Consider the following 24,245-nt stretch of genomic DNA (forward strand, 5'->3'; position numbering starts at 1 on the left):
ACCACTTTCAAGGGATTTGAATAAGTTAAATTTAGAAAACTTTACCAAATCATTTGGGCACTTTAGCTTTAAAAAGGTGAGTTTAGCTGTGAGTAGTAGTTTGCATTATACAATGAATACCATTAAAAAAAAGATATTTTTTTAAAATGATAAAATAGCACAGAAAAAAAGCTGAAAATCATTTGGAAAAAAATTAAAATCTTATTTAAACAATTTTCTTGGATTGTCTGATTAAAAAAAAAAAAAAAGAAAAAAAGCTGATTTATGGTAGTTATCAGCATATTTTTGTGCATGTAAATGACTATTTTCATTAGCAATAAGATCTAGGATTGGATAAGCAAAAGACAAAACATGGATCTTAAAATGGTTTGTAAGTTATTACTTCCATTTTGAGGTTGTATTTTGACCAGTCCTTTTGAGCCTTATTTTTTGTATGATTTTTTTATTTTATTTATTTTTTATGGACATTTAAATGATAGAAAAGGGGACATTATTATTTTTCTGTCTTAAAGCTATAAAATTGGATAACTTTATGAAAAAGCAAAAACAAGATTTGTACATGATAAAATTCTCTTATTTATAAATTACTTCCTACAAGTGATGTAATTTCAGTAATAGTGTTCTCGAGTTACCATGTGTTGTGCCAATTAAATCTTAAATTAGTTAAGCAGATGAATTGTAACTACATACACATTTTAGACAATGTTGATCACAACTTTAATAATCTGCAGTAGTTTACAGAAATAATTTCAATATCAAAAGTCAAGCATATGAGGACACTAAACCCTTGTGCTTTGTCACCTGAGGATGATTATTTTCCATAAAACAGTTAAAGGAACAATTCACCCAAAAATGAAAATTCTGCTATTGTTTACTCACCCTCACATTGTTCGAAACCTGCATGAACAAAACAACACTTCACAGTGACCAAGTCTGTCAAGCTAAAAAATAAAAAGGAAACCTGGACATTAAAATAATACACATTAAAGTAATACATATGGCTAGAGAAGACTTGAATTATCACATGAGTTGTATGGACAACTATGAGCTGTGCAAATATTATTTAAAATGTCCCTTTTTTGTTTTTACAGAACAAATAACATCATACAGGTTAGTAACGAAATGAGGGCGAGTTAATTATGAAGACGGTAATCTAGGAATGTTTTTGAATTGGAGCACATTAAGTAGCTCACATATTTATGTGCTAAAGGAAAACATTTAGAGGGCCTTTAACAATCCACAATACAAAGACAACACCTCCCATTATTAACATGTAAAACAAATACTTTACACAAAATGAGAAAATTTTATTGACTTGAGAATAGAAAGCCGACTTGCCCTTTTGACTCTTGGCACAAAAGAGGATCGCTACAAAACCCTCAACTAAAACCATAAATATACATGATAAATCCTCGGAATAAGAGTATTTAGAGGCAATACCCATGTACAATTTACAAAAATACCTCTAAAGAGCCTGAATGAATAATATTATGCAATTTTTCCTTGTATAAAAAAAAGTAAACAGTGGCATTGCAGTAAGTGTTGGTCAAAAGCCGACTGAGTCCAAAAAAGTTGAAATGTTCACATTGGCAGGCACTGTTGGAGCAGGAACAGCTAACGGATTCAGACTGAAATGCCAGTTCAGTACACTATGGCAGAGATCAATCTGAATCAGAGAGTTCGATCACTTCCTCTGGGTCGCACTGAGTCGCCACGTTCACCTGCGAATACATAAACAACAGTAGTTATCTCTCTGCTTTATGGGCCTTTAATGCAGTTCATGAAATGGATGGTTCAGACAGTTTGGATGAGCCACGTTCTAAGCCGCTGTAACTGTAATTGCACACATGTGAGTGCGCATTCTATTTTAATCCACCAAGTTGCTATGTTACCTAGCAACCGCAAACAGCCTGCATTTAGGATAATTAACTAATATTACTTGGCAGAACAATTCTGCCCAACAAAGCCAAAACATGGTTACTACGACAATACTCAAACTGAGAAAAATAGCTTTAAAGATTTTTAACTGTCCAGCCAAATGTGGATTATAAAAGTGTTACACTCCTTTTTTAGAAACCTGGGCCTAGAAGTAAACCCATCTGTCACAGTACAGATCATAGTCTACAATATCTGACTTTGATCATAACTTAATTCTGACAACAAGTGTAGTTACTCTACATTAGTGCAGAAGAGAGCAGAATGAATATTCTGCTAAATATCTCCTTTTGTGTTCCACAGACTAAAGAAATTCATACCTTATTTTTCTTAGGCGGTGGTGTCCTCTGACTCCTCGCCCTGGTTAGATACAACCGCTCAGGGCTGCAGCTCACACCCATATCGAGAGGAATGTCACAGTCACTGATGAAAACAAAATGAGAAAACCAGCACAGCATGATTAAACCTGAACTGGTTGTGTTACATTCACATCCCAACACTATGTCAACCTTGCCAAAACCTCTACAGCTACATTCAAACACATTCAACATTCAAGTGCTGACTTTTTGTAAAAGCGCTAATTCTTTGGTGTTAAAATATTCTCATCCATCAACATGCCAGTGATTTAGTATGTTATTTATAATCACGAGAAAGACAACCATTGTCTTTAAAGCTTGGCGTTATATGTTGGATATTTTCCATAAATTCAATATTATTTTCTTGGGAATATATAATTTATCCAACATTGAACATTGTGATGATTTTAATGCACTTTTTATTTGGCAATCAAGCTCCCTAATTGCTAAAAGACAGATTATTTCTGCAAATAATTTGTTTTTCCTCAATAAAAATGTAATAATATAATTTGTTGTTTATTACTAGCATTGTCATATTAGTGCACAAAGAAAAGTGATGAAATATTATTCTTCATTCGATTCATTTTGTTTTTTTCACTGAACATTTTGAATATACTTGACAACAGTGGCTGTGTGGTTGAAACGATGTAAATAGCTTTTTTAATCCATTTCAAAGCAAATAGAAAAATGTAGACAAATATAATTTATGCATAATTTGTTTTTCCATATGCCACTACGTCTCACCCACAGTGCACGTAGGGCTGTCACGATTAATTGTCAAACAAATAATAGTGATTATGATGATTAATTGTCTGTTGTATGGCTTTCACGATTATGATGATTAACTGTCATACAAATAGTTTGCAATTATGGTGATTGTCTTACAAATAATTACGATTATGACAAAAAATTGCGATTATGACGACTGATTGTCTGTTTTAGGACTTTCAAGATTATGAAGATTAATTGTCTCCCTATTAATTGCAATTATAACGATTAATTGTCTGTTTTAAGGCTGTCATGATTATGACAATTAATTATGAAATACATAATTGCGATTATGATGATTAAATGTCTTTTTGTGGTCTATACTATCATTTATTTTTTAAATCGAATCAATTGTGAATGAAAAAAAGAAAAAAAAAATTGGATTGTTAAAAAATTCCTTTTCTTGTATTAATGGGAAATAATGTACAAGTATGGTCCAAAAGTGTAATGTGTTGTATATATGTACAAGAAAATGTCTCTTTGGATGAATAAAACTGTCTTTGACTTTTGATCCAGTTGTATACCTAATACTAGAAGGTTTACGGTAAATGCTTGTACTATAAATTATTGCAGGTGTGTTGCTTATAAGTATTTAGCACTGATGAAGGGGTGATCCCGGAAATGTTTTGCTGGCACAAATGTTTTGTTCTGTTGGGGCCTCTTCAGAAATAAATTGGTTGTGAGTTTTTTCCTATTTTGAGTGCACACTTATTTTTTTCCCCTCTTGCATATTTTTGGGGTGTACGCACCTGGACAATTGGATTATACTTTTTTGAAACTTGGACTGGTGTTTGGCGCAGCATTGTATCTTACACTGCTGATTAATTGTCTTAGAAATAATTGCAATTATTTAGTTTTAGGGCTTTCAAGATTATGTCGATTAATTACAAATAATTACGATTATGATGCTTAATTGTCTATTTTAAGGCTTTCGCGATTATGATGATTAATTGTCAAACAAATAATTGCAATTATGACGATTAATTGTCTATTTTAGGGCTTTCAAGATTATGAAGATTAATTGTCATACAAATTGTCACACTAGTTAATGTGTACAGTTGAAGTCAGAAGTTTACATACACTTAGGTTGAAGTCATTAAAACTCATTTTTTAACCACTCCATTTTATATTAGCAAACTATAGTTTTGGCAAGTCATTTAGAACATCTACTTTGTGCATGACAAGTAATTTTTCCAACAATTGTTTACAGACAGATTGTTTCACTTTTAATTGACTATATCACAATTCCAGTGGGCCAGAAGTTTACATACACTAAGTTAACTGTGCCTTTAAGTAGCTTGGAAAATTCCAGAAAATGATGTCAAGCCTTTAAGCAATTAGCTTCTGATAGGCTAATTGGAATCAACTGCAGGTGTACCTGTGGATGTATTTTAAGGCCTACCTTCAAACTCTGTGCCTCTTTGCTTGACACTATGGGAAAATCCAAAGAAATCAGCCAAGACATCAGCAAAAAAATGGTCTAGTTCAAACAAGTCTGGTTCATCCTTGGGAGCAATTTCCAAACGCCTGAAGGTACCACGTTCATCTGTACATACAACAGTCGCAAGTATAAACACCATGGGACCACGCAGCCATCATACCGCTCAGGAAGGAGATGCATTCTGTATCCTAGAGATGAACGTAGTTTGGTGTGAAAAGTATCTATATCCACAGTAAAACAAGTCCTATATCGACATAACCTGAAAGGCTGCTCAGCAAGGAAGAAGCCACTGCTCCAAAACGGCCATAAAAGCCAGACTACAGTTTGCAAGTGCACATGGGGACAAAGATCTTACTATTTGGAGAAATGTCCTCTGGTCTGATGAAACAAAAATTGGACTGTTTGGCCATAATGACCATCGTTATGTTTGGAGGAAAAAGGGTGAGGCTTGCAAGCTGAAGAACACCATCCCAACCATGAAGCATGGGGGCTTCATCATGTTGTGGGGGTGCTTTTCTGCAGGAGGGACTGGTGCACTTCACAAAATAGATGGCATCATGAGGAAGGAAAATTATGTGGATTATATTGAAGCAACGTCTCAAGACATCAGCCAGGAAGTTAAAGCTAGGTCACAAATGGGTCTTCCAGATGGACAATGACCCCAAGTATACCTCCAAAGTTGTGGCAAAATGGCTTAAGGACAACAAAGTCAAGGTATTGGAGTAGCCATCACAAAGCTCTGACCTCAATCCGCTAGAATATTTGTGGGCAGAACTGAAAAGGCGTGTGCAAGCAAGGAGGCCTACAAACCTGACTCAGTTACACCAGTTCTGTCTGGAGGAATGGGCCAAAATTCCAGCAACTTATTGTGAGAAGCTTGTGGAAGGCTACCCAAAATGTTTGACCCAAGTTAAACAATTTAAAGGCAATGCTACCAAATGCTAACAAAGTGTATGTAAACTTCTGACCCACTGAGAATGTGATGAAAGAAAAAAAAGCTGAAATAAATAATTCTCTCTACTATTATTCTGACATTTCACATTCTTAAAATAGTGATCCTAACTGACCTAAGACAGGGAATGTTTTCTACGATTAAATGTCAGGAATTGTGAAAAACGGAATTAAAATGTATTTGGCTACGGTGTATGTAAACTACTGACTTCAACTGTATGTGTGCATTATACACATTAAGAAGTCATTTATTCATATTTAACTTGGAATTATATATAATAAAATAGGGATATATGATTTCCTTTAGGCTTTAAAAACATATGAATGACATGTAAAATATTTTAATACTAATATTTAAATATCAAAATATTTCCAAATACTTAAAATATGTCTCTCTTTTTGGTCAACTTTAGTCTTGGCCCATTTTACATTTTTTTGTTATTACTAGGGATGTGCACGGAAAGTCAACATTTGGTTAGCCTTTCGACGCGCCACTATTCGATTAAATCACTATTCGGTTATTCTACACTTGCAATACAGGTCTGCAACCTGACGAGCTTGACGAGTTCAGACAAACCGTCATGTCTTCCGGCCGGATTTGGGTCAGTTTTTCAAGTTTAGGGTGAGTCAGGGGTTGTTCAAACATGCTTTTGTGTGCATCTGCACTGTTTTTCTTTTATAGATCTGTGATACTGACACGCGCTGGACGGATGTCTTTGACTGTTGTGCTGAATCTCACTTTTTTCTTTCAGCGTCGCAGCGGGAACGCAGCATTTTTAGACACTGAGTAAAGTTAAAAAGACTTTCATTTTTATAAACACATCTCGAAACACCTGTGTTGTTTTTCATTCATTGTGCTGCGTTCTGAAGAAGAGTAGCCTTATTTAAGTGGCTGTTACACCATTAAAAATGATTCCAGTTTGTTTTCCACCGAGCAATGTTTCAGCACTTGATAAACAGTAAGACTTTAGTGCTTTTCCCTTTTGCTCTGGTGTGCATATTTAGTACAATAATTAGACAAGTTCAGTGTAATTTGATTTTAAACCATTTAAATGGTAACCATGCACATCCCTACTTTTTACTAGCCTGAATAGCTGTTATATTATATTATATTAAATTATGCAATAGTAAAATAATTACACTAAAGAGTGTCACAAAGCAGTCGTTATGCACATATATCAAAGTATACTTTGAAAGGCTAGAACGCTTGACCCTGCATGGAAAAAAAAAAAAAAGTATACCCTAGACTTAATACTCTCAAAATAAATATTGGCCAGAACCTAATTGCCACTTGCACATTTCAATTTTCTTTACTTCCTTCAAATAGTTTTCAGTTGTAGTGCTTCATTTTCCCCTTGTAATTTTATAAAAGTCAGTAAAATCCTATTACCTGCCACTGTCCTGTGTGCCATTCCCATTGTAGACGGTAGTTTGTTTTTCCCGTGAGGTACGTTTCCTCTTCTTATATTGGCCCATCTCATCTATGAACATAGGGCTTGGAGGTAGTGGACTACAATTGGCAGATCTCATGAGGGTTGAATCGTTATTGGTGGAAATAGTCTCAGTGCAGTTCCTGGTGCTTTTCTGTGAACAGTGATTAGAGGATTTTTTTTTTATGGGTAAAAGGCCCACTGCCTCTGACTGACTGATGTTCGCTGGGGACTGGGGGCTTTCTTTAGCATGTCTGCCATCTGTGGTTGTTTCCACAGACACCGCCTCATGTGTGCTGTTGACCGGAGACTGCTGGTCATCATCACCCATCCCCTCACCCTGATCTTCCTCTGTGTCCTGGAGAGATGATTTGATTGATGCGGGGGAGTTATCATTGATTTGCTGTTCATTGTCACTGATGTTTGTCGGCTCTTCTTCAATGTCCTCTTCTTCATCATCTGAAACATAAGCAAAGACGACAATTGTTTTCTTGTCATAAAATGGGCACATTAAATACAGGCAACAAGGTTTTCCAACCAACACAACACCGAATGTAAAGCCCCTGTTTACACATAGTTTTTTCATCCATTTCATGTGATCCGTTCACAACTGCTAGATATAGGCAGTCAGAAATGCATGTGATCACATTGCATTTGTAGTGTAAATGCTAATCTGTCTTGATGCATCTCGAACAGCAGCAAAAGTTACAACCAGGTGTAAACAGCGATTTGTCTCACCAAACCATTTGAGATTGGATTACCCAAGATAGATGTTAATACCAGGTGTAAACAGCCGTAGAGTAGCTGGAAGTTAATGTTTTTTCACTTCTTACCAGCCCCAACTTGTGCTTCACTGGCTTGGATCTCCTCTTCAATGTCAGGATCAGAGGAATTGTCCTCCTCCTCTTCATCTTCCTCCTGTTCCTCTTCTTCCTCCTGCTCCTCTTTATTTTTCTCACTCTCTTTTTCTTTGCTGTCACTCTGCTGTCCATTAAGTTCCTGAAAATGTGAAGGATGCAAAGATAAGACAGACTTTGATTAGACATTGCAGAAACAGGAACAAGGGAAACATTATTTGTTTATGCTGAATGATCCTCCCAGTTATTTACGGAAGACTGTAAATACTTGTTATTTTATTTATGTTACATTTATGGGTGTTTCTTCAACTTTGAACCATTTCATGTCTCAGGGGTTGATTTTCATTAAAACAAACACATTTAAAAAAACTCTCTTTTCATTATATGAAGGTCTTATTAAAACTGAACTGTAAAATGTTTACAATGCCTTCATTTATTTTTTGAACTTTTCAAATACCTTTTATTGACAGATTTTACGGTCTTAATTTATAATTCATAATTTATATTTGACATTATGAAAATTCATTATAAATATACAAGTTATTACATGTTTAAAACTATGATTATCCAAACAAAGAGTGAAATAAACTATTTATTTATTTTTTGATTTTCTCCCCAATTTTAATGGCCAATTTCCAATGCACTCTCAATCCGGGTGGCAGAGGACGAATCTCAGTTGCCTCCGCGTCTGAGACCGCCAATCTGCGCATTTCATCACGTGGCTTGTTGAGCGTGTTACCCTGGAGACGTAGCGCGTGTGGAGGCTTCACGCTATTCTCCACAGCATCCACACACAACTCACCACGCGCCCCACCGAGAGCGAGAACCACATTATAGCGACCATGAAGAGGTTACCCCATGTGACTCAACACTCCCTAGCGACCGGGCCAATTTCATTGCTTAGGTGACCTGGCTGTCACTCATCACGCCCTGGATTCGAACTCACGACTCTAGGGGTGATAGTCAGTGTCTTTACTCACTGAGCTACCCATGCCCCCAACCACAAACTATTTTAATATTTATTGTGTGAAAATTATTTCTATAATTTTTTTAATTACAACCATCCCACAGTTGTGGCATCATTTCCACATATACTACACCAAACAATTTTGCCCCAAAAGGTGTCAGTGAAGAGCATGCAAACAAAGAAAACAAACAAAATTTAAAGTAAATATAATTTCTGAGCATGTTGTTAATTTGTCAAATTACACAAAAGTGTGAAAATGAGTTTGATTGTATTTAGGAAACAAAATATAAACTTTAAAATTAGCCTTAACAAGACACAGGAAGCTGCCATTTTTTCAAAAATGTCATTTCCATCACCATTGTTGTGAAGAATGGAAAAATGGCATTCCAGAGGCCCAGTTTATGGCAGGGACCTTTCTAATTGTCAAATGGAAGAAATCGTGCTTCATTTTGATTGGATCGAGGTGGACCAGCACAAACAAATGCCAAACAGCCATCTGATAAAGCTGCTTGGACAACTGCCAAACACCTCTCCACCTCGCCATTGGAAGGGACTTCTCATTGGTCGACGGGTGGTTTCTTATCATCAAAATCCTTTGCCACGTCTTAAATCACATCCTAAGGTGTAAGCTAAGGTGGCCAAAAAAATTCCTTAGAATCCAGATACAGCATGTAATTGCCCATGTGGTAGCAGTGGCTGAACAAAGAGAAACCACAAAGATAGACAAATTAATCCATACAAATGCATGGAATCCTTGAAATGGACACCAACTGCAACATATGCACTCCATGTTCACTCACAGAACTGCTTATGTTAACTGCAATTAACACATATGTTAACACCATTATTCAATCTATTCACACATAAATGAATTAATACTCATCATGTCTGGCCTCCATGCAATCAGTAGAATGCCTAGACTAGTTTGAAAGAGGTTTGGAAAAGAAATAATGCACAGATAAAACTTTAAGGGCACTGATCTAACTGTGTACTTTAAAATATGCAAATAAGTTCCACACCAGGTTGGGCCATACTGTGGCTACTTCTGATCAAAACAGCCAATCATGTTGCTGGAATGGAAAGGTGGCAGATTTCAATTCCTGCATTATCAGAAAGGGATAAAAATATCCCACGGACAGACACACCTTTGTTCTGAGTTTCTGACCTGATGAGGAAAGAGACAACAGCATGATTGAGGTTAATCGCTTGCGAGTAAAATCTCACTTATACATCTCCATCAGCTGCACTATAGTTCCAACTGACCTCAGCATCGACAGACACTGTCTAAACCTTCCCGCCCGTTTAGCAACGCAGCCATCCGCAAAGGACTCCAGTATTAACAGGCATTGCCTGATCTTCACAGTTCCTTCAGCACTGCAGCCCAGCCGGCAAAGGAACCTGTGACAACTTCATCACCTGACCAGCTGCACGCCCAGATTCCAAGGACCCTCTTGGTGCAACAGAAATGTAGCATTCTCCCGCGCTTTTGGAGCACGAACCCTTACATTTTATATTTGTTTACATACATTTCTAGCCATGTATTTATTTTTATTTTTTACATATTTAAACATTTATATTTTATTTTATTTATTTCTATTAATAAATGATATAGAATAATGCATCTGCATCAGTAAACAATTCTTTTTATAGACAAAAAGAGAAGCACAGGGAAAAGATGGGACTTGTAATATTGAGAAATGGTGTAATGTTTGACTTATTAAACTGATTGTTAAATAGATTTTTAAACATCCTTTAAAATTAATGTATCATATCTAGGGTTAAGGTTACCTTACCCTAAAAGCAGTTCCAAGAGTTAGACATGTATTTTTTTTATTCAATTTTATTTTACATTAAGTATACAATTTTGATAAGTATAAGATTTTATAGCTGAAACCCTGAGCATTTTCATAAAATTGGGAAATTTTACTGAGCAAAACAAAAAAACATCTCTGAGTCTTTTCTCTTACCTCTTTTTTCTGTTTGTCTCTCTCTTGTTTCTTCCTCATTTCCTCTACTTCTACGTCTTCCTGTTTAATTGCAAATTTGTTAATGACGTTCTCCAGGCTGCTGATGGCCATGTCTCTGTTGGAGCGAAGCTTACGATGCAGTGCTGGGTCAATTAGTGCAGGGTCTAACGCTGAAAATAACATACTGCCAATGAACTCAAGTACATCAGAACATCAAAACAATAAACTGTCTAAAATGGTATTTTAGTTGAAAGTCATTAAGGTTTGGAATGACATAAATGACCATTTTTAAATATGAATCAAATCCTAGTTTGAGACATAAGATTTGTGAATCTGTTCAACTGATTCATTAAATAGAACAGCCTGAGTGGCCTTATCTTCTGAAAAGGATAGTAACTGAATTGAATTACTAGGTTTGTATGAATCTGTGAGGTGGGAGCCGAAGTTGTAGACCATGTCCAGGTGGCGTCTCTCCTGCAGTTTGTTGCCCGTCTCTCGGAAGGCTTCTTGAGCGATTTGTGTGATCTGTTTGCGGGAGAACATGAGATTGTAGCGGTTGTTGGCGCGCTGCACCACCTTCAGGATATCAGAGTAATCCGGAGGATTATGAAGAACTTCTTGACTGTTAATGTAGCGCTCGATCTAAAGACCAAAGAGAACGAAAGACAAAACAAAAAGCACAGGGAAAAGATGGGACTTGCGATTTTGAGAAATGGTTTAATGTTAGATTGTTATTAAACGGACTGTAATGTCCTTTAAAAATTCATGTGTCATACAACAGAGTTCCAAGAGTCAGAAATGAACTTTTTATTAGGGGCAATATTTCACCATTGGAGTTGGTTTTCAGGGGCATTTTTACCTTTATGAGGGCATACTAATTCTAGTCATATAAAAACAAACTCTGTATCACCTTTCAAATACTGGTCAAATACTTTAATCAATTCAATCAAATAAATTATCTGAATGAAAACAAACACACACATAAAACCTGGATGAATTCATCTGAATTTCAGAGGCCTTTTTTCATTTTCAGAGTCCTGGTTCATTTCTGAAATCCAGATACTCATTCCACAAATGTATCAATACAGTTCTGAACAATGCTGCACAGATTGGTTCCAAAACATCTGTAATCTGTTTCTGTTTGTTTCAATGTGATCACTGAACGCTAATGATATAATAAACAAAACTGTAAGGAACAAAAATATATATTTTAATGGAGATATGTCTGTTTGTCCATACAATGCATGTGAATGGTGAACAAATCTACAAGCTCCAAAAAGAACATAAAGGCAGCATAAAAGTAATCCATAAGGCTCCAGTGGTTTAATCCATGTCTTCTGAACTAATCTAATCAATTTTGGGTGAAAACAGACCAAAATGTAACTCCTTTTTTACTCAAAACCTTGACATCAGCAGTTTCCTAGTGCTTGACGCATCCACAGAGCGCTAGGAAGTCATGGTTGTGTCTAGAAACTGCGATGGCAAGACGTACAGTGAAAAAGGACTGACATTTTAGTCTGTTTTCACGCAAAACCGACTGCACCGCTTCAGAAGACATGGATTAAAAAGTTGGAGTCGTATGGATTACTTTTATGCTGCCTTTGTATTTTTTGGATTTTGAAAATTTTATCACCATTCACTTGCACTGAATGGACAAACAGACATATCTCCATTAAAATATAATAAAGAAATAAATAAAGGAATAAAGTCACACAAGATGACATTAGTGTGAGTAAATGATGAGAGAATTATTATTTCTAGTTAAATCCTAGTATCTATTATTCCTTTAAACCCAAGACTGGATCTTTGTTTGCAGAACAGATCTGGAGGGAATTAACAAAATAAAACCTTTTTGTTGATCTCTGGGTAGCGTGTTCCGGTGTAGGTGATCTTCTGCTCGATCACTCGACCCGTCAGTGTGTTGCAGCCCTTCAGCTCACACAGTTTTTCATAAATCTTCATCATCTGAGATCAAAAGGAAAAAATGAAGATCATAGTCAAATCCAAAAAATCTTTATTAAGCACTCAGAAATCATTATTTGAATGAAACTTGTATGTATTCAGGACTAAATAAAACCTTTGGATGGAATATTATACCTCTAAATTAATCTAATCTAATTCCTGTAATTGAGTAAAAGAGCAAGGGACAACACAGATAAAGGACAATGGATTTCATTAATCCAAATCATTTAGAAAAGAGGGAGATGGGGAAAAGGAATATAAAGCAGGAACTGACAGACTCACTTTGCGTTTGAGTTTGTGTTCTTGAATATAACTGGAGTCCTCCTTCTCTAGTTCTTCAACGCTCAACTCTCGCTCTTGAAGCCGCTTGATCTCCTCATTATATACCCTCAATAGGTTTTCTAGGTATGCTATCTGTAAAAGAATGAGAGAAAGTATGAGGGTGAATTGTAATTTTTTTTATTTTCTTTCAACTAATTCCCACAAAAGTAAGAGAACTGAACTTAAAGGGATAGTTCACCCAAAATTGTTATTCTCTCATCATTTACTCACCCTCATGCCATCCCTGATGTGTGTGACTTTCTTCTGCAGAACACAAATTAAGATTTTTAGAAGAATATTTCAGCTCTGTAGGTCCATACAATGCAAGTGAATGGTGACCAGAAATTGGAATCTCCAAAACTCACATAAGTCAGCATAAAAGTTATCCATAAGACTCCAGTGGTTAAATCCATATCTTCAGAAGAGATATTATAGGTGTGGGCAGGGCTCCAGTTAGAAATTCTTGGGCCCGGTACAAAATGTATTCAGCGAGTTTTATGGATTACTTTTATTCTGCCTATATGTGCTTTTTGAAGATTCAAAGTTCTGGCCACCATTCACTTGCATTGTATGGACCAACAGAGTTGAGATTTTCTTCTAAAAATCTTTATTTGTGTTCTGCAGAAGAAAAAGTCATTAACATCTAACATGGCATGAGGGTGAGTAAATGATGAGCGATTTTTCATTTGTGTGTGAACTATCCCTTTAAAAGTCATAATGTTTTGAAACAACCTGAGGGTGAGGAAATGATGACAGAACTTTCAATTTTGGGTTAAGATTGATCGCCTTTGATACCTGTCTCCTGGAAGCCCTTTTAGTTTTCTGTGATTCTGCCGCCTCTTGCTGTTCCTCCTCTTTTTTATCCTGTTCCTCCTCCTTTAAATCATTTCCATTGCTCTTGTCCTCAGTTATTCCTTTGGGAGGGATGGATTGAATGGAGCTTCTCTTCCTGACTGTGTGCTGTTTAAGAACTGTGCATAGTTCGTTAATGTAGACGAAGGTTTTGCCAGTGTTTGCCTGAGCTCGCGTGAGGCAGCGGCCCAGAGTGTTGCGGAACTCCACCGATGACAGGAAGGTCGGCTGTGCCTTGGAGTATCTGGACTGAAGATAGGTCATGACCTCTGGATGATCTTGTGAGTGCTTGGAGCAATGTTCCACAAACTGGGCCAGGTTGAGTTTAGCAAGGACCAATCAGTGAAGGGATGGTATTGGGGATGGGATGTCCAAGAAGGAAAAAGAAAAATAACTGAATACAAGGACATTCTAATTGTTTACATGAAACTGAAGATTTCTGAACCCTTGTTCCCCAAAAAAAAAAAAAAAAAGAAGAAAAAAAATGAATGGCACTCACAGGATATGTATAAACCCTTTTTTACATAAAATTACTCAGTTTGACAAACAGTAATTTCAGTCTATTTTTAGATAACCCAGCGAATACAGTTTGAAACAGTACATATACTGTCGTACTGAATGGTAGCAGTATTAAAAGTAAAAAAGGCAAACAAATGTGTTAACAAACGCACCTCTGCAAACAGTTTCTCATTTTCCGCTTGTAGGACATGGGCGTCTTTCTTTGCAGTGGCAAACGGAGACTGTGTGATGTGTGTTGGCTGTGGCTGTTGTTTCTTCAGAGTCGTTGTTGACTGGCAGGTCATTGGTTTAGAACAAGAAGTAGATGAGGAAGCTGCTTCTTCTTCATCATCATCATCGAGAATCACAATGCTGTCCATCACTGCTGTGGCCATCCGGAAGGGAGGAGGAGGGATTTGCTGAGGAGTAACGAATGTGGAGGTGTCAGGCCAACATTTCAACTACACCAATACCTGTGAACACACCAGTTACTCCTTATAATTTCACTTATTGTGCAATGCTGATGTCATAAGTAAACAGACCAGTTATTATTATTCTAGTGTTTTGGCAACTGGCAAGGCATGTCTTTGCATAACATTACCATTAATTTCCAAATGCATTTTTTATATTTTACTCCTTTATTGTTTTGCATATAGAAAATAAACCCACTTTTAGGACCATTAAGATTTGTTTTATATTAAGAGATTATTGTAACACACATTTTCATATTTTAACTCCCAATTCTCATTGCCACAATGCAAGAAAAGCTGGTCATTATGAAATTCTCATTACCACAATGTGATTTATTGATGTATATAAAAATTATGTATTATTTAAATTGTTAAGTGTTTGTACACTGTAATAGTACTCTTTTGGTACTGACTTTCAGTTTCACTTATTTTATTTAAAGGGATAGTTCGACCAAAAATGGAAATTCTCTCATCATTTACTCACTTTGATGCAATCCCAGATGTGTATGACTTTATTTCTTCTGCTGAACACAAATGGTGATTTTTAGAAGAATATCTCAGCTTTGTAGGTCCATACAATGCAAATGAATAGTGAGCAAAACTTTGAAGCTCAAAAAATCACATAAAGGCAGCATAAAAGTAATCCAAATGTAGTTAAATCCATTTCTTCATAAGTAATATGATAGGTAAAAAAGGATTGAAATATTGACCTGTTTGCACCTTAGACCAGTGGTTCTCAAACTTTTTGACTCCAAGACCCCCCATTGTCGGTGAAAATATTCGAAGGCCCCCCATGTAGGCTATTAGATATTTATATTATAAGCTATTTCCAAAAAACTTGTGATTCCAGAAATGTCTAGAACTGTATATTCGTCATAAAAAACAAGCTGTTGTAGGGCGTTATTACATTTTTTGCATTTTCAGTAAGTTCAGTTATAATAATTATATAAAATTACAATAACCTATCATATTTTAAATAATATTAAGAGATTTTGAGGCCCCCTAGTGGGTCCCGACCCCCTGGTTGAGAACCACTACCGTAGACGACATAAATTTAATGACTGAAGTCATATGGATTACTTTTATGCTTGAGCTTTAAGGAGTGGTCACCATTTACTTGCATTGTATGGATCTAAAGAGTGGAGATATCCTTCTAAAAATCTTTGTTGTGTTCTGCAGAAGAAAGAAAGTCACACACATCTGGGATGGCATCAAAGTGAGTAAATGATGAGAGAATTTCCATTTTGGAGTGTACTATCCCTTTAAAAATTCATTGTAGCATGTAATACATTAAATGACTGTGTTACAGCAATGAAAATCATAATGGAAAACAATGATATTAGTATAAAAATATAATGTTTTAGGGTTAAATTTGACATTTTCGTGACAGGTTTGGACCCAATATGTAATGTAGTAAACACTATTTCTATTAAAGTTTCTTAATAAAATTAGATTTTATGTCAAATATGATCAAATGAACACGTGCACATTTAACAACAATGGAATTTCATATTTACTTGTTCAACTTCACTGCACATACTTGAGCATTCAGCATTGAATCCTCCAAGACTGTCAAAATCCAAATTGTGGAGCCGAAATCTGTCTCTAACCACCTAGAGAACAACATAATCATCATGTTAATGTTTCTGTACGTATGAGACAACTGTTATTTTTAATAACCAAAATTATTTAAACAATGTCTTAAAAATTAAATAATGTGGGAATGTAATATGTGAACTTGTGAACAGACAGAATCAATTCTGGGCAGTGGACACAGGACTTATCTAACTTATATATACTAAATAAATATATAAACTAGTGGCCAAAATTTTGGAATAATGTACAGATTTTGTTATAAGGGTAATTATTCAATGTAGCTAGTCTCACAATTAAAATGATGTCATGAAAATACATGCATAATTATGTTAAAAGAATGAGTAAAATGCCAAAACTATTAGAATAGTTTTACATGGTAGTAAAGCATGTCACACCATAGGACATGTCAACTAGCCAAAGACTGCTTAACAAGCAGACTAACTTATCTTTCTTTATTTCCCTTGATTAATCACAGTTTTTAGGAAAATTACATGGTCAACGGTCAGAATTTGCCACCTGTTTTACCCACCAAAAAATAAATGTAACAACATGACAGAAGGACTCTGAAAGATTCTTACACTGATTTATGACTTTACATTAGTAACAATAACTGTAGTGACCATGTTTTGGGCGGACACTATATTTACCATGATACATTTTTAAAGGGGTCTGTGTGACTCTAGCTGCCAATCAACTACATTTACTGAAAGACCAAGACAAAAAGATGCTGACACTAGAATTATATTCATATTATATATAAATATAACCATATAGGTTAGATTGTCTGCTGGCCTTGAAACTCAGTAATTCGGTTATACAGTTCTGTTCTTCCGTTTATCTTTGAAATGCTTTTAAAAATGTGTCTACATAATATGCCCAGCTCCTTACAATCACTTCATAAACACTTCATAATAACGCTGTTCTTGAAAACTCATTCTTTATCAATATGTTCAGACAAAAAACATGAACTTACGCGCTCGGATCCTGAAACTCGGCGCTGGATGTGTGTACAGCTCAACATGAGGCGCGCTGATTCGCTGGCGGACAGTAATCTGATCGCTGATTGGCTGAGCTTGTCGTGTTTCTTCGGTGGTCTGTTATTACGCAGTTAATCTGGACGTTTACCAGCAGCGCCGCTCAGAGACCAGGAAGATATTTTTCTCAAGCTAATAAAATTTAACTAAAAGAAAAAAAATCAGTAATGTGCTGGAACACTGAAAACAAAGACTTAGAACCAAAATGTTTACATATATACACTGGCGGCCAAAAGTTTGGAATAATGTACAGATTTTGCTCTTATGGAAAGAAATTGGTACTTTTAAATCAAATCAAATCAAATCACTTTTATTGTCACACAACCATATACACAAGTGCAATAGTGTATGAAATTCTTGGGTGCAGTTCCGAGCAACATAGCAGTCGTGACAGTGATGGGACATATACCAATTTACAATAAACATCAAATTTACAACACAATTTAAAATCTAATATACACATAATTACACATAACACAACATACAAATAATAACATTCAATGTACAGTATACAATACACACAATATAGAATAGACATTATACAATAAAAAAATATATATAGTATATATAAAATGTACAGTAGTTTGTTTTGTACTGTATTGACATTCAGGCTGTCGGTTGAAAGTAAGTTGCCAGTGTGTTGTTAAGAGAGAATATAATATATAATAATATAATTTATGACAGTCCGGTGTGAGATATAAGAGTAATAAAGTGCAGTGCTGATGTATGTTGATTGTGGGAGATCAAGAGTTCAAAAGTCTGATTGTTTGGGGGAAGAAGCTATCATGAAGTCGGCTGGTGCGGGTCCTGATGCTGCGATACCTCCTGCCTGATGGTAACAGTGAGAACAGCCCATGGCCCGGGTGGCTGGAGTCTCTGATGATCCTCCGAGCTTTTTTCACACACCGCCTAGTATATGTGTCCTGGAGGGAGGGAAGCTCACCTCCAATGATGTGTCTGGCAGTTCGCACCACCCTTTGCAGTGCTTTGCGGTTGTGGGCAGTGATATTGCCGTACCAGGCGGAGATGCAGCCAGTCAGGATGCTCTCTACAGTGCAGGTGTAGAACCGTGTGAGGATGTGACGGTTCATTCCAAATTCCTCAGTCATCTCAGGAAGAAGAGGCGCTGATGAGCCTTCTTCACAACGGCTTCAGTGTGGATGGACCATGTGAGTTCCTCAGTGATGTGGACACCCAGGAACTTGAAGCTGCTGACTCTCTCCACTGGTGCTCCATTGATGGTGATGGGACTGTGTTCTCTGTCTTTTCTTCTGAAGTCCACCACAAGCTCCTTTGTCTTACTGACGTTGAGGGAGAGCTTGTGCTCCTGACACCAGTGTGTCAGAGTGAGCACCTCCTCTCTGTAGGCTGTTTCTTCATTGTCAGTGATCAGACCTACCACCATTGTATCATCAGCAAACTTAATGATGGCACTGGAGCTGTGTGTTGCCACACAGTCATGTGTGTACAGGAAATACAAGAGCGGGCTGAGAACACAGCCCTGTGGGGCTCCAGTGTTGAGGGTTAGTGATGAGGAGATGTTGCTGCCTATTCTAACCACCTGGCGTCTGCTTGACAGGAAGTCCAGGATCCAGCTGCACAGCGAGCTGTTTAAGCCCAGAGCCCGGAGTTTCTTATCAAGCTTGGAGGGCACTATGGTGTTGAATGCTGAGCTGTAGTCTACACACAACATTCTCACATAAGTGTTCTTTTTTTCTAGGTGGGAGAGAGCAGTGTGTATTGTAGATGCAATGGCATCATCAGTGGAGCGGTTGTTGCGGTAAGCAAACCGCAATGGGTCTAGTGATGGAGGCAGCACAGAGCAGATGTAATCTCTGATTAGTCTCTCAAAGCATTTGCTGATGATGGGGGTCAGAGCAACAGGACACAAGTAATTTAAGTAAGTGATTTTGGATTGCTTTGGAATAGGCACAATGGTGGACATTTTAAAGCATGTGGGGACTACAGAAAAAGAGAGGGAAAGGTTGAAAATGTCAGCAAAAACACCAGCCAGTTGGTTCGCGCACGCTCTGATGACGTGGCCCGGAATGGTGTCTGGACCCACGGCTTTGTGGATATTCACCCGTCAGAAGGATCGGGTTACATCTGCTACTGAGACAGAGAGTGATTTTATTCATCAAAGTGGCATTCAACATATCACAATGTATAGTCACGACATTAATAACATGACAAATTACTATTACAATTTGAAAAAAATGTTCAGAACTTCTTAAACTACTTCAAAAAGTTCTTGTGAATCCTCAACGTGCTGTAATGACATCTTTGCAGATCCTTGACATTCTAGCTGTCAGTTTGTCCAGATACTCAGGTGACATTTCACCCCACGCTTCCTGTAGCACTTGCCATAGATGTGGCTGTCTTGTCGGGCACTTCTCACGCACCTTACAGTCTAGCTGATCCCACAAAAGCTCAATGGGGTTAAGATCCATAACACTCTTTTCCAGTTATCTGTTGTCCAATGTCTGTGTTTCTTTGCCCACTCTAACCTTTTCTTTTTGTTTTTTGTTTCAAAAGTGGCTTTTTCTTTGCAATTCTTCTCATAAGGCCTGCACCCCTGAGTCTTCTCTTTACTGTTGTACATGAAACTGGTGTTGAGCGGGTAGAATTCAATGAAGCTGTCAGCTGAGGACATGTAAGGTGTCTATTTCTCAAACTAGAGACTCTGATGTACTTATCCTCTTGTTTAGTTGTACATCTGGCCTTCCACATCTCTTTCTGTCCTTGTTAGAGCCAGTTGTCCTTTGTCTTTGAAGACTGTAGTGTACACCTTTGTATGAAATCTTCAGGTTTTTGGAAATTTCAAGCATTGTATAGCCTTCATTCCTTAAAACAATGATTGACTGATTAGTTTCTAGAGAAAGCTGTTTCTTTTTTGCCATTTTTTACCTAATATTGACCTTAAGACATGCCAGTCTATTGCATACTGTGGCAACTCAAAAACAAACACAAAGACAATGTTAAGCTTCATTTAATAAACCAAATAGCTTTCAACTGTGTTTGATATAATGGCAAGTGATTTTCTAGTACCAAATTAGCAATTTAGCATGATTACTCAAGGATAAGGTGTTGGAGTGATGGCTGCTGGAAATGGGGCCTGTCTAGATTTGATCAAAAATGACTTTTTTCAAATAGTGATGGTGCTGTTTTTTTTTTTTTTTTACATCAGTAATGTCCTGAGTATACTTTGTGATCAGTTGAATGCCACTTTGGTGAATTAAAGTACCAGTTTCCTTCCAAAACAGCAAAATCTGTACATTATTTTGGTCATCATTGTGTGTGTGTGTGTGTGTGTGTGTGTGTGTATATATATATATATATATATATATATATATATATATATATATATATATATATATATATATATACATTGTGCCACAGCTAGCAGCAAGTATCTGCTTTTGCCACCTGTAATGTTTTTTTTAAACAAAGTTTGCTCTGTTTAACATGGTGGTAGCATGCTCTTCTCCAAGAGCTCCTATCAGTTGAAGGCCAAAATGCAGTTAGCTTGCTCCAGCCAGTTGTGGGGTGGCATGGCATGGCTGAAGCTCAAGGCTGGTAGGTAAGAGTTTGCTGGTCTGAGCGAGAGATCTCTCAACATTTTGCCACTGAGTAAATAACATGTCCAGCTAGACTGCTAGGTACACCTCACTGACCACTGCCTTCATCATCTTGGTCTTCACAGATAATAAACTGCGAGCAACTGCAGCATTTGCCCGTTTGAATGGAAAATTAACTGACCGCTGCTTGCATTACTTCATCCTCTTAAAGGTGCACTCAGTAATGTTTTCTACATTAAAAAGTTTTACTCCTAAAGAACTGAAACGTAATTTTGAAAAATATGCATAAAATCATGATCACTTACATGAGATGAGGACTCTAGTCATATCAGTAACCTTATAAAAGCAGTTTTATACTACATGAGGCAGAGGCGCACTCATGGGGGCAGCCATTTTAGAATCACATGGCCAACTGAATACTACTTTCTTAATCTCAGTAACCATCTTGTTATTGGACACTTTCACTCATGGATTAATTTAATCATGGCTGATTGTGAATAGTGAATTTCTACAATGGCATCTGTAACTGAAAACTATTGATTTTGAATGTTGCTGCATCCACACCACTAGGTGTCACTGTAAGTCCAAGATGACATGAGCAAAAAGTTACTGAGTGCACCTTTAAAATGGAATACAAAGACAATAAATTACTTTAAGCCTTTGCCACTAAAACAGAAAAGGGCACTGCATCAATGTGTACTTCAGCACTCGATTGGGGATGGACTTTAAAAACAGGTAATCATTAATATCTCACAGTTCAATCAATATCCTTTAGTTTTCAAAGATTGCCTACCAAAATATTGACTCAGTTTACCCAGTTAATACATGACTTGTATTACACAATGGCAACTAATATTGGCATTATGTTCATACTGTATAGCTAGAAGAGCTTCAAATGTTGGATCACCGTCCACTTGCATTTTAAGGACCTACTGAGCTAAGATATTTTTCTAATTTTCTTCAAATGTGTTCTGGTGAAGAAAGAAAGTCATACACACATGGGATATCATGAGGGTGAGTAAATGATGAGATATATTGTATATTGTAGAATGTATTTTTATTTTTTTATTAAAATTGTATATACTATATGAGTTATGAGTGCGTCCTTGACATTTTGTTTTTTTACTCGTGCACAGTTATCTTGAAAGTGAACTGCAAAATCATGATATTTTTCATAACTCATTTTAAGTTTGAAACTTCATTGGTCATGCTCTCTGACCGAAACGTTAATCTAATAAATTATTTCGTTTTTACAGTACAGTAAGTATGTCCTCCGCACCTGTGTGTGTGAAGGGTTCGTAGTGTAAATATACTGCAGCACTGTCAGCAAGGATAGGCCTACTACCTACATTGTTTAAAGTGTTATAGTGATCAATCATACTGAACTATCTTACCAGCAGAGCTGAGTGAAGAAAAAAAATAAAAAACTTTACCAAACTGTTAAGTACAACAGTGTCCATTGCCAAATACAGAGGGATTCTAGGGGTGAAATACAGCTAAACAAGCTCAAAACAAAAGCTAAAGTATTTGCACAAAAAGAAAGTGTGAAATGTATTGTGTCATAATATGTATTGCCAGAGTCATCTTTACACTGAGATCTTCAGTTCATTTACATCCAGTGTTCATAGTCATTTTATAATGTACAAATGCATCATTTTTAATTATACATCAGACTAGTATAGTGCATTTCCTGCAGTTAGACTCTGTAACTGAGAACAAGAATTTTGCCCAAGAGTGTTGCAAAGAAGTTACTGAATCACATTTACATTATCATGACTGGCTCAGGCACTTATAACATTCCAGTTTAAGTACAAATAAAGGAACTCACACATAAGGAATCTCATTTGCAAATGTTTGTTACAATTCATCATTGAAGTTCTTCGCAATTGGTGCAACAATACATTTATAAGCATAATTATGAATTCTGTATATGACAGCTATGGTCAGCTCAGAGCAACTGAACCTAAATGGAACTTTATGTAATTACTTTCCAATTGTTATTCTATGTTTAAATATTTATAGTGGGATTCAAAACGTCCACATTCAAAATTCAAATAAACCTGTAAATAAACAGAATGTTTTAGGATTTAGCAAAAACGTAAAATAAAGGAAATAAAAAGAATAGGAAATATTCTGCAACTATTTTTTCAATACATATCACTAATCAAATTTGTGATATTGACCGTGCAAACTCCTTTGTGCAAAAGGTCAAATTTCCTTGCTTCCATGGAAGCACACAAGACGCTCTGTGGAACATGTAAACCACCTTGTGCTTGCGATTGCCATTTGATATCCCTGCATTTATTCGCTATTGGTGCTGTGAGAGCCACAGGGCGCAGTGTTCTGTTTCATGACTCCTTCTTGTTTGGATATTTTTCCTTTTCACTTGCACTCATTCTCATGGGCATTTCTGAGCAAATGGGGGCCCTAAGCGAAATCCCACTTGCAGCTAAAACTGTCACATTTAGCTACAACTCTCTTCTTGCAGTTACATTCCCCCTTCCCTCTCGGGCCACAAGGGGGCCTCCTTTAACTGTTTAATTGAACCATAACAGCTGCATGAGTCTTACTCACAGCTTTAAGTATATTTAAAAATTAAAAATATATAAATAAATTAAAAAACGACCCTGCTTTGTTGGGCCCCCTGGTGGCTCAGGGGCCCTAAGCTGCCGCTCATACTGCATATAGCTAGAAGAGGCCCTGCTCAATCTGTTTGGACTGTCTGTTGGATCACAATCCGGCTGATACCATCATTCTTAACTGTACTGTTGACTCTGGCTCCATTATTGTCTTTTGTAATTATATTGTATTTGTTGTTTTATTGTTTGTTTTGCTTGTTTTGTTTACATGTGCTTTTATGTTTGAGCATTGTCTGAAAACACTATATAAAGTAAACTTGTTATTATTATTATTATTGTCATTATTAGTGGTAGTAACTTAATTAGTGGTAGTAACTTAATTTTACCCGCTCAATGTAAAATTAAAGCACTTTTATTTCATTACTTATATGACTGGAGTCTTCATCTCAAGAGTGTACATCATTATCAACTTATTTAACAAAATGCTATTCAGGTCTTTATGTGTAAAACTTTTTTAATAAGCTAAAAGTTACTTAGCGCACCTTTAAAGATTTGCTGGGTTTTCCCCAAAACATCTACCCTACGCAGCTATCTATATTTTATCATATATCTAAAAACAATATATACTATAAAATACATATTGCTATTTCTTTGAACATTCACTATAGAGCACATCATAGTAT

At 36.5% G+C, this 24,245-nt stretch overlaps 1 protein-coding gene across 4 annotated transcripts; it reads right to left on the reverse strand.

The window, feature by feature from the left end:
- Positions 1-693: 693 nt before the first annotated feature.
- Positions 694-17,410, reverse strand: LOC127421084 (death domain-associated protein 6-like). 4 transcript variants are annotated; one of them, XM_051663832.1, is made up of 12 exons: positions 17,345-17,410; positions 16,316-16,388; positions 14,479-14,724; positions 13,751-14,116; positions 12,917-13,048; positions 12,521-12,637; positions 11,083-11,314; positions 10,673-10,842; positions 7,715-7,880; positions 6,842-7,340; positions 2,256-2,358; positions 694-1,721 (listed from the first exon to the last, which is right to left on the reverse strand). In XM_051663832.1, the coding sequence occupies exons 2-12, from the start codon at positions 16,328-16,330 to the stop codon at positions 1,662-1,664; spliced, it is 2,106 nt and encodes a 701-aa protein (XP_051519792.1). In that variant the 5' UTR covers positions 16,331-16,388; positions 17,345-17,410; the 3' UTR covers positions 694-1,661. The 4 variants fall into 4 exon arrangements, with proteins under 4 accessions (XP_051519792.1, XP_051519793.1, XP_051519791.1 ...); XM_051663833.1 differs by having other exon boundaries at positions 14,479-14,778; positions 17,345-17,403; XM_051663831.1 differs by lacking the exon at positions 17,345-17,410 and having other exon boundaries at positions 16,293-16,388.
- Positions 17,411-24,245: the final 6,835 nt, after the last annotated feature.

The sequence above is a fragment of the Myxocyprinus asiaticus genome, chromosome 30, assembly GCF_019703515.2.
Source record: "Myxocyprinus asiaticus isolate MX2 ecotype Aquarium Trade chromosome 30, UBuf_Myxa_2, whole genome shotgun sequence".
In the NCBI taxonomy this organism is placed as follows: domain Eukaryota; kingdom Metazoa; phylum Chordata; class Actinopteri; order Cypriniformes; family Catostomidae; genus Myxocyprinus; species Myxocyprinus asiaticus.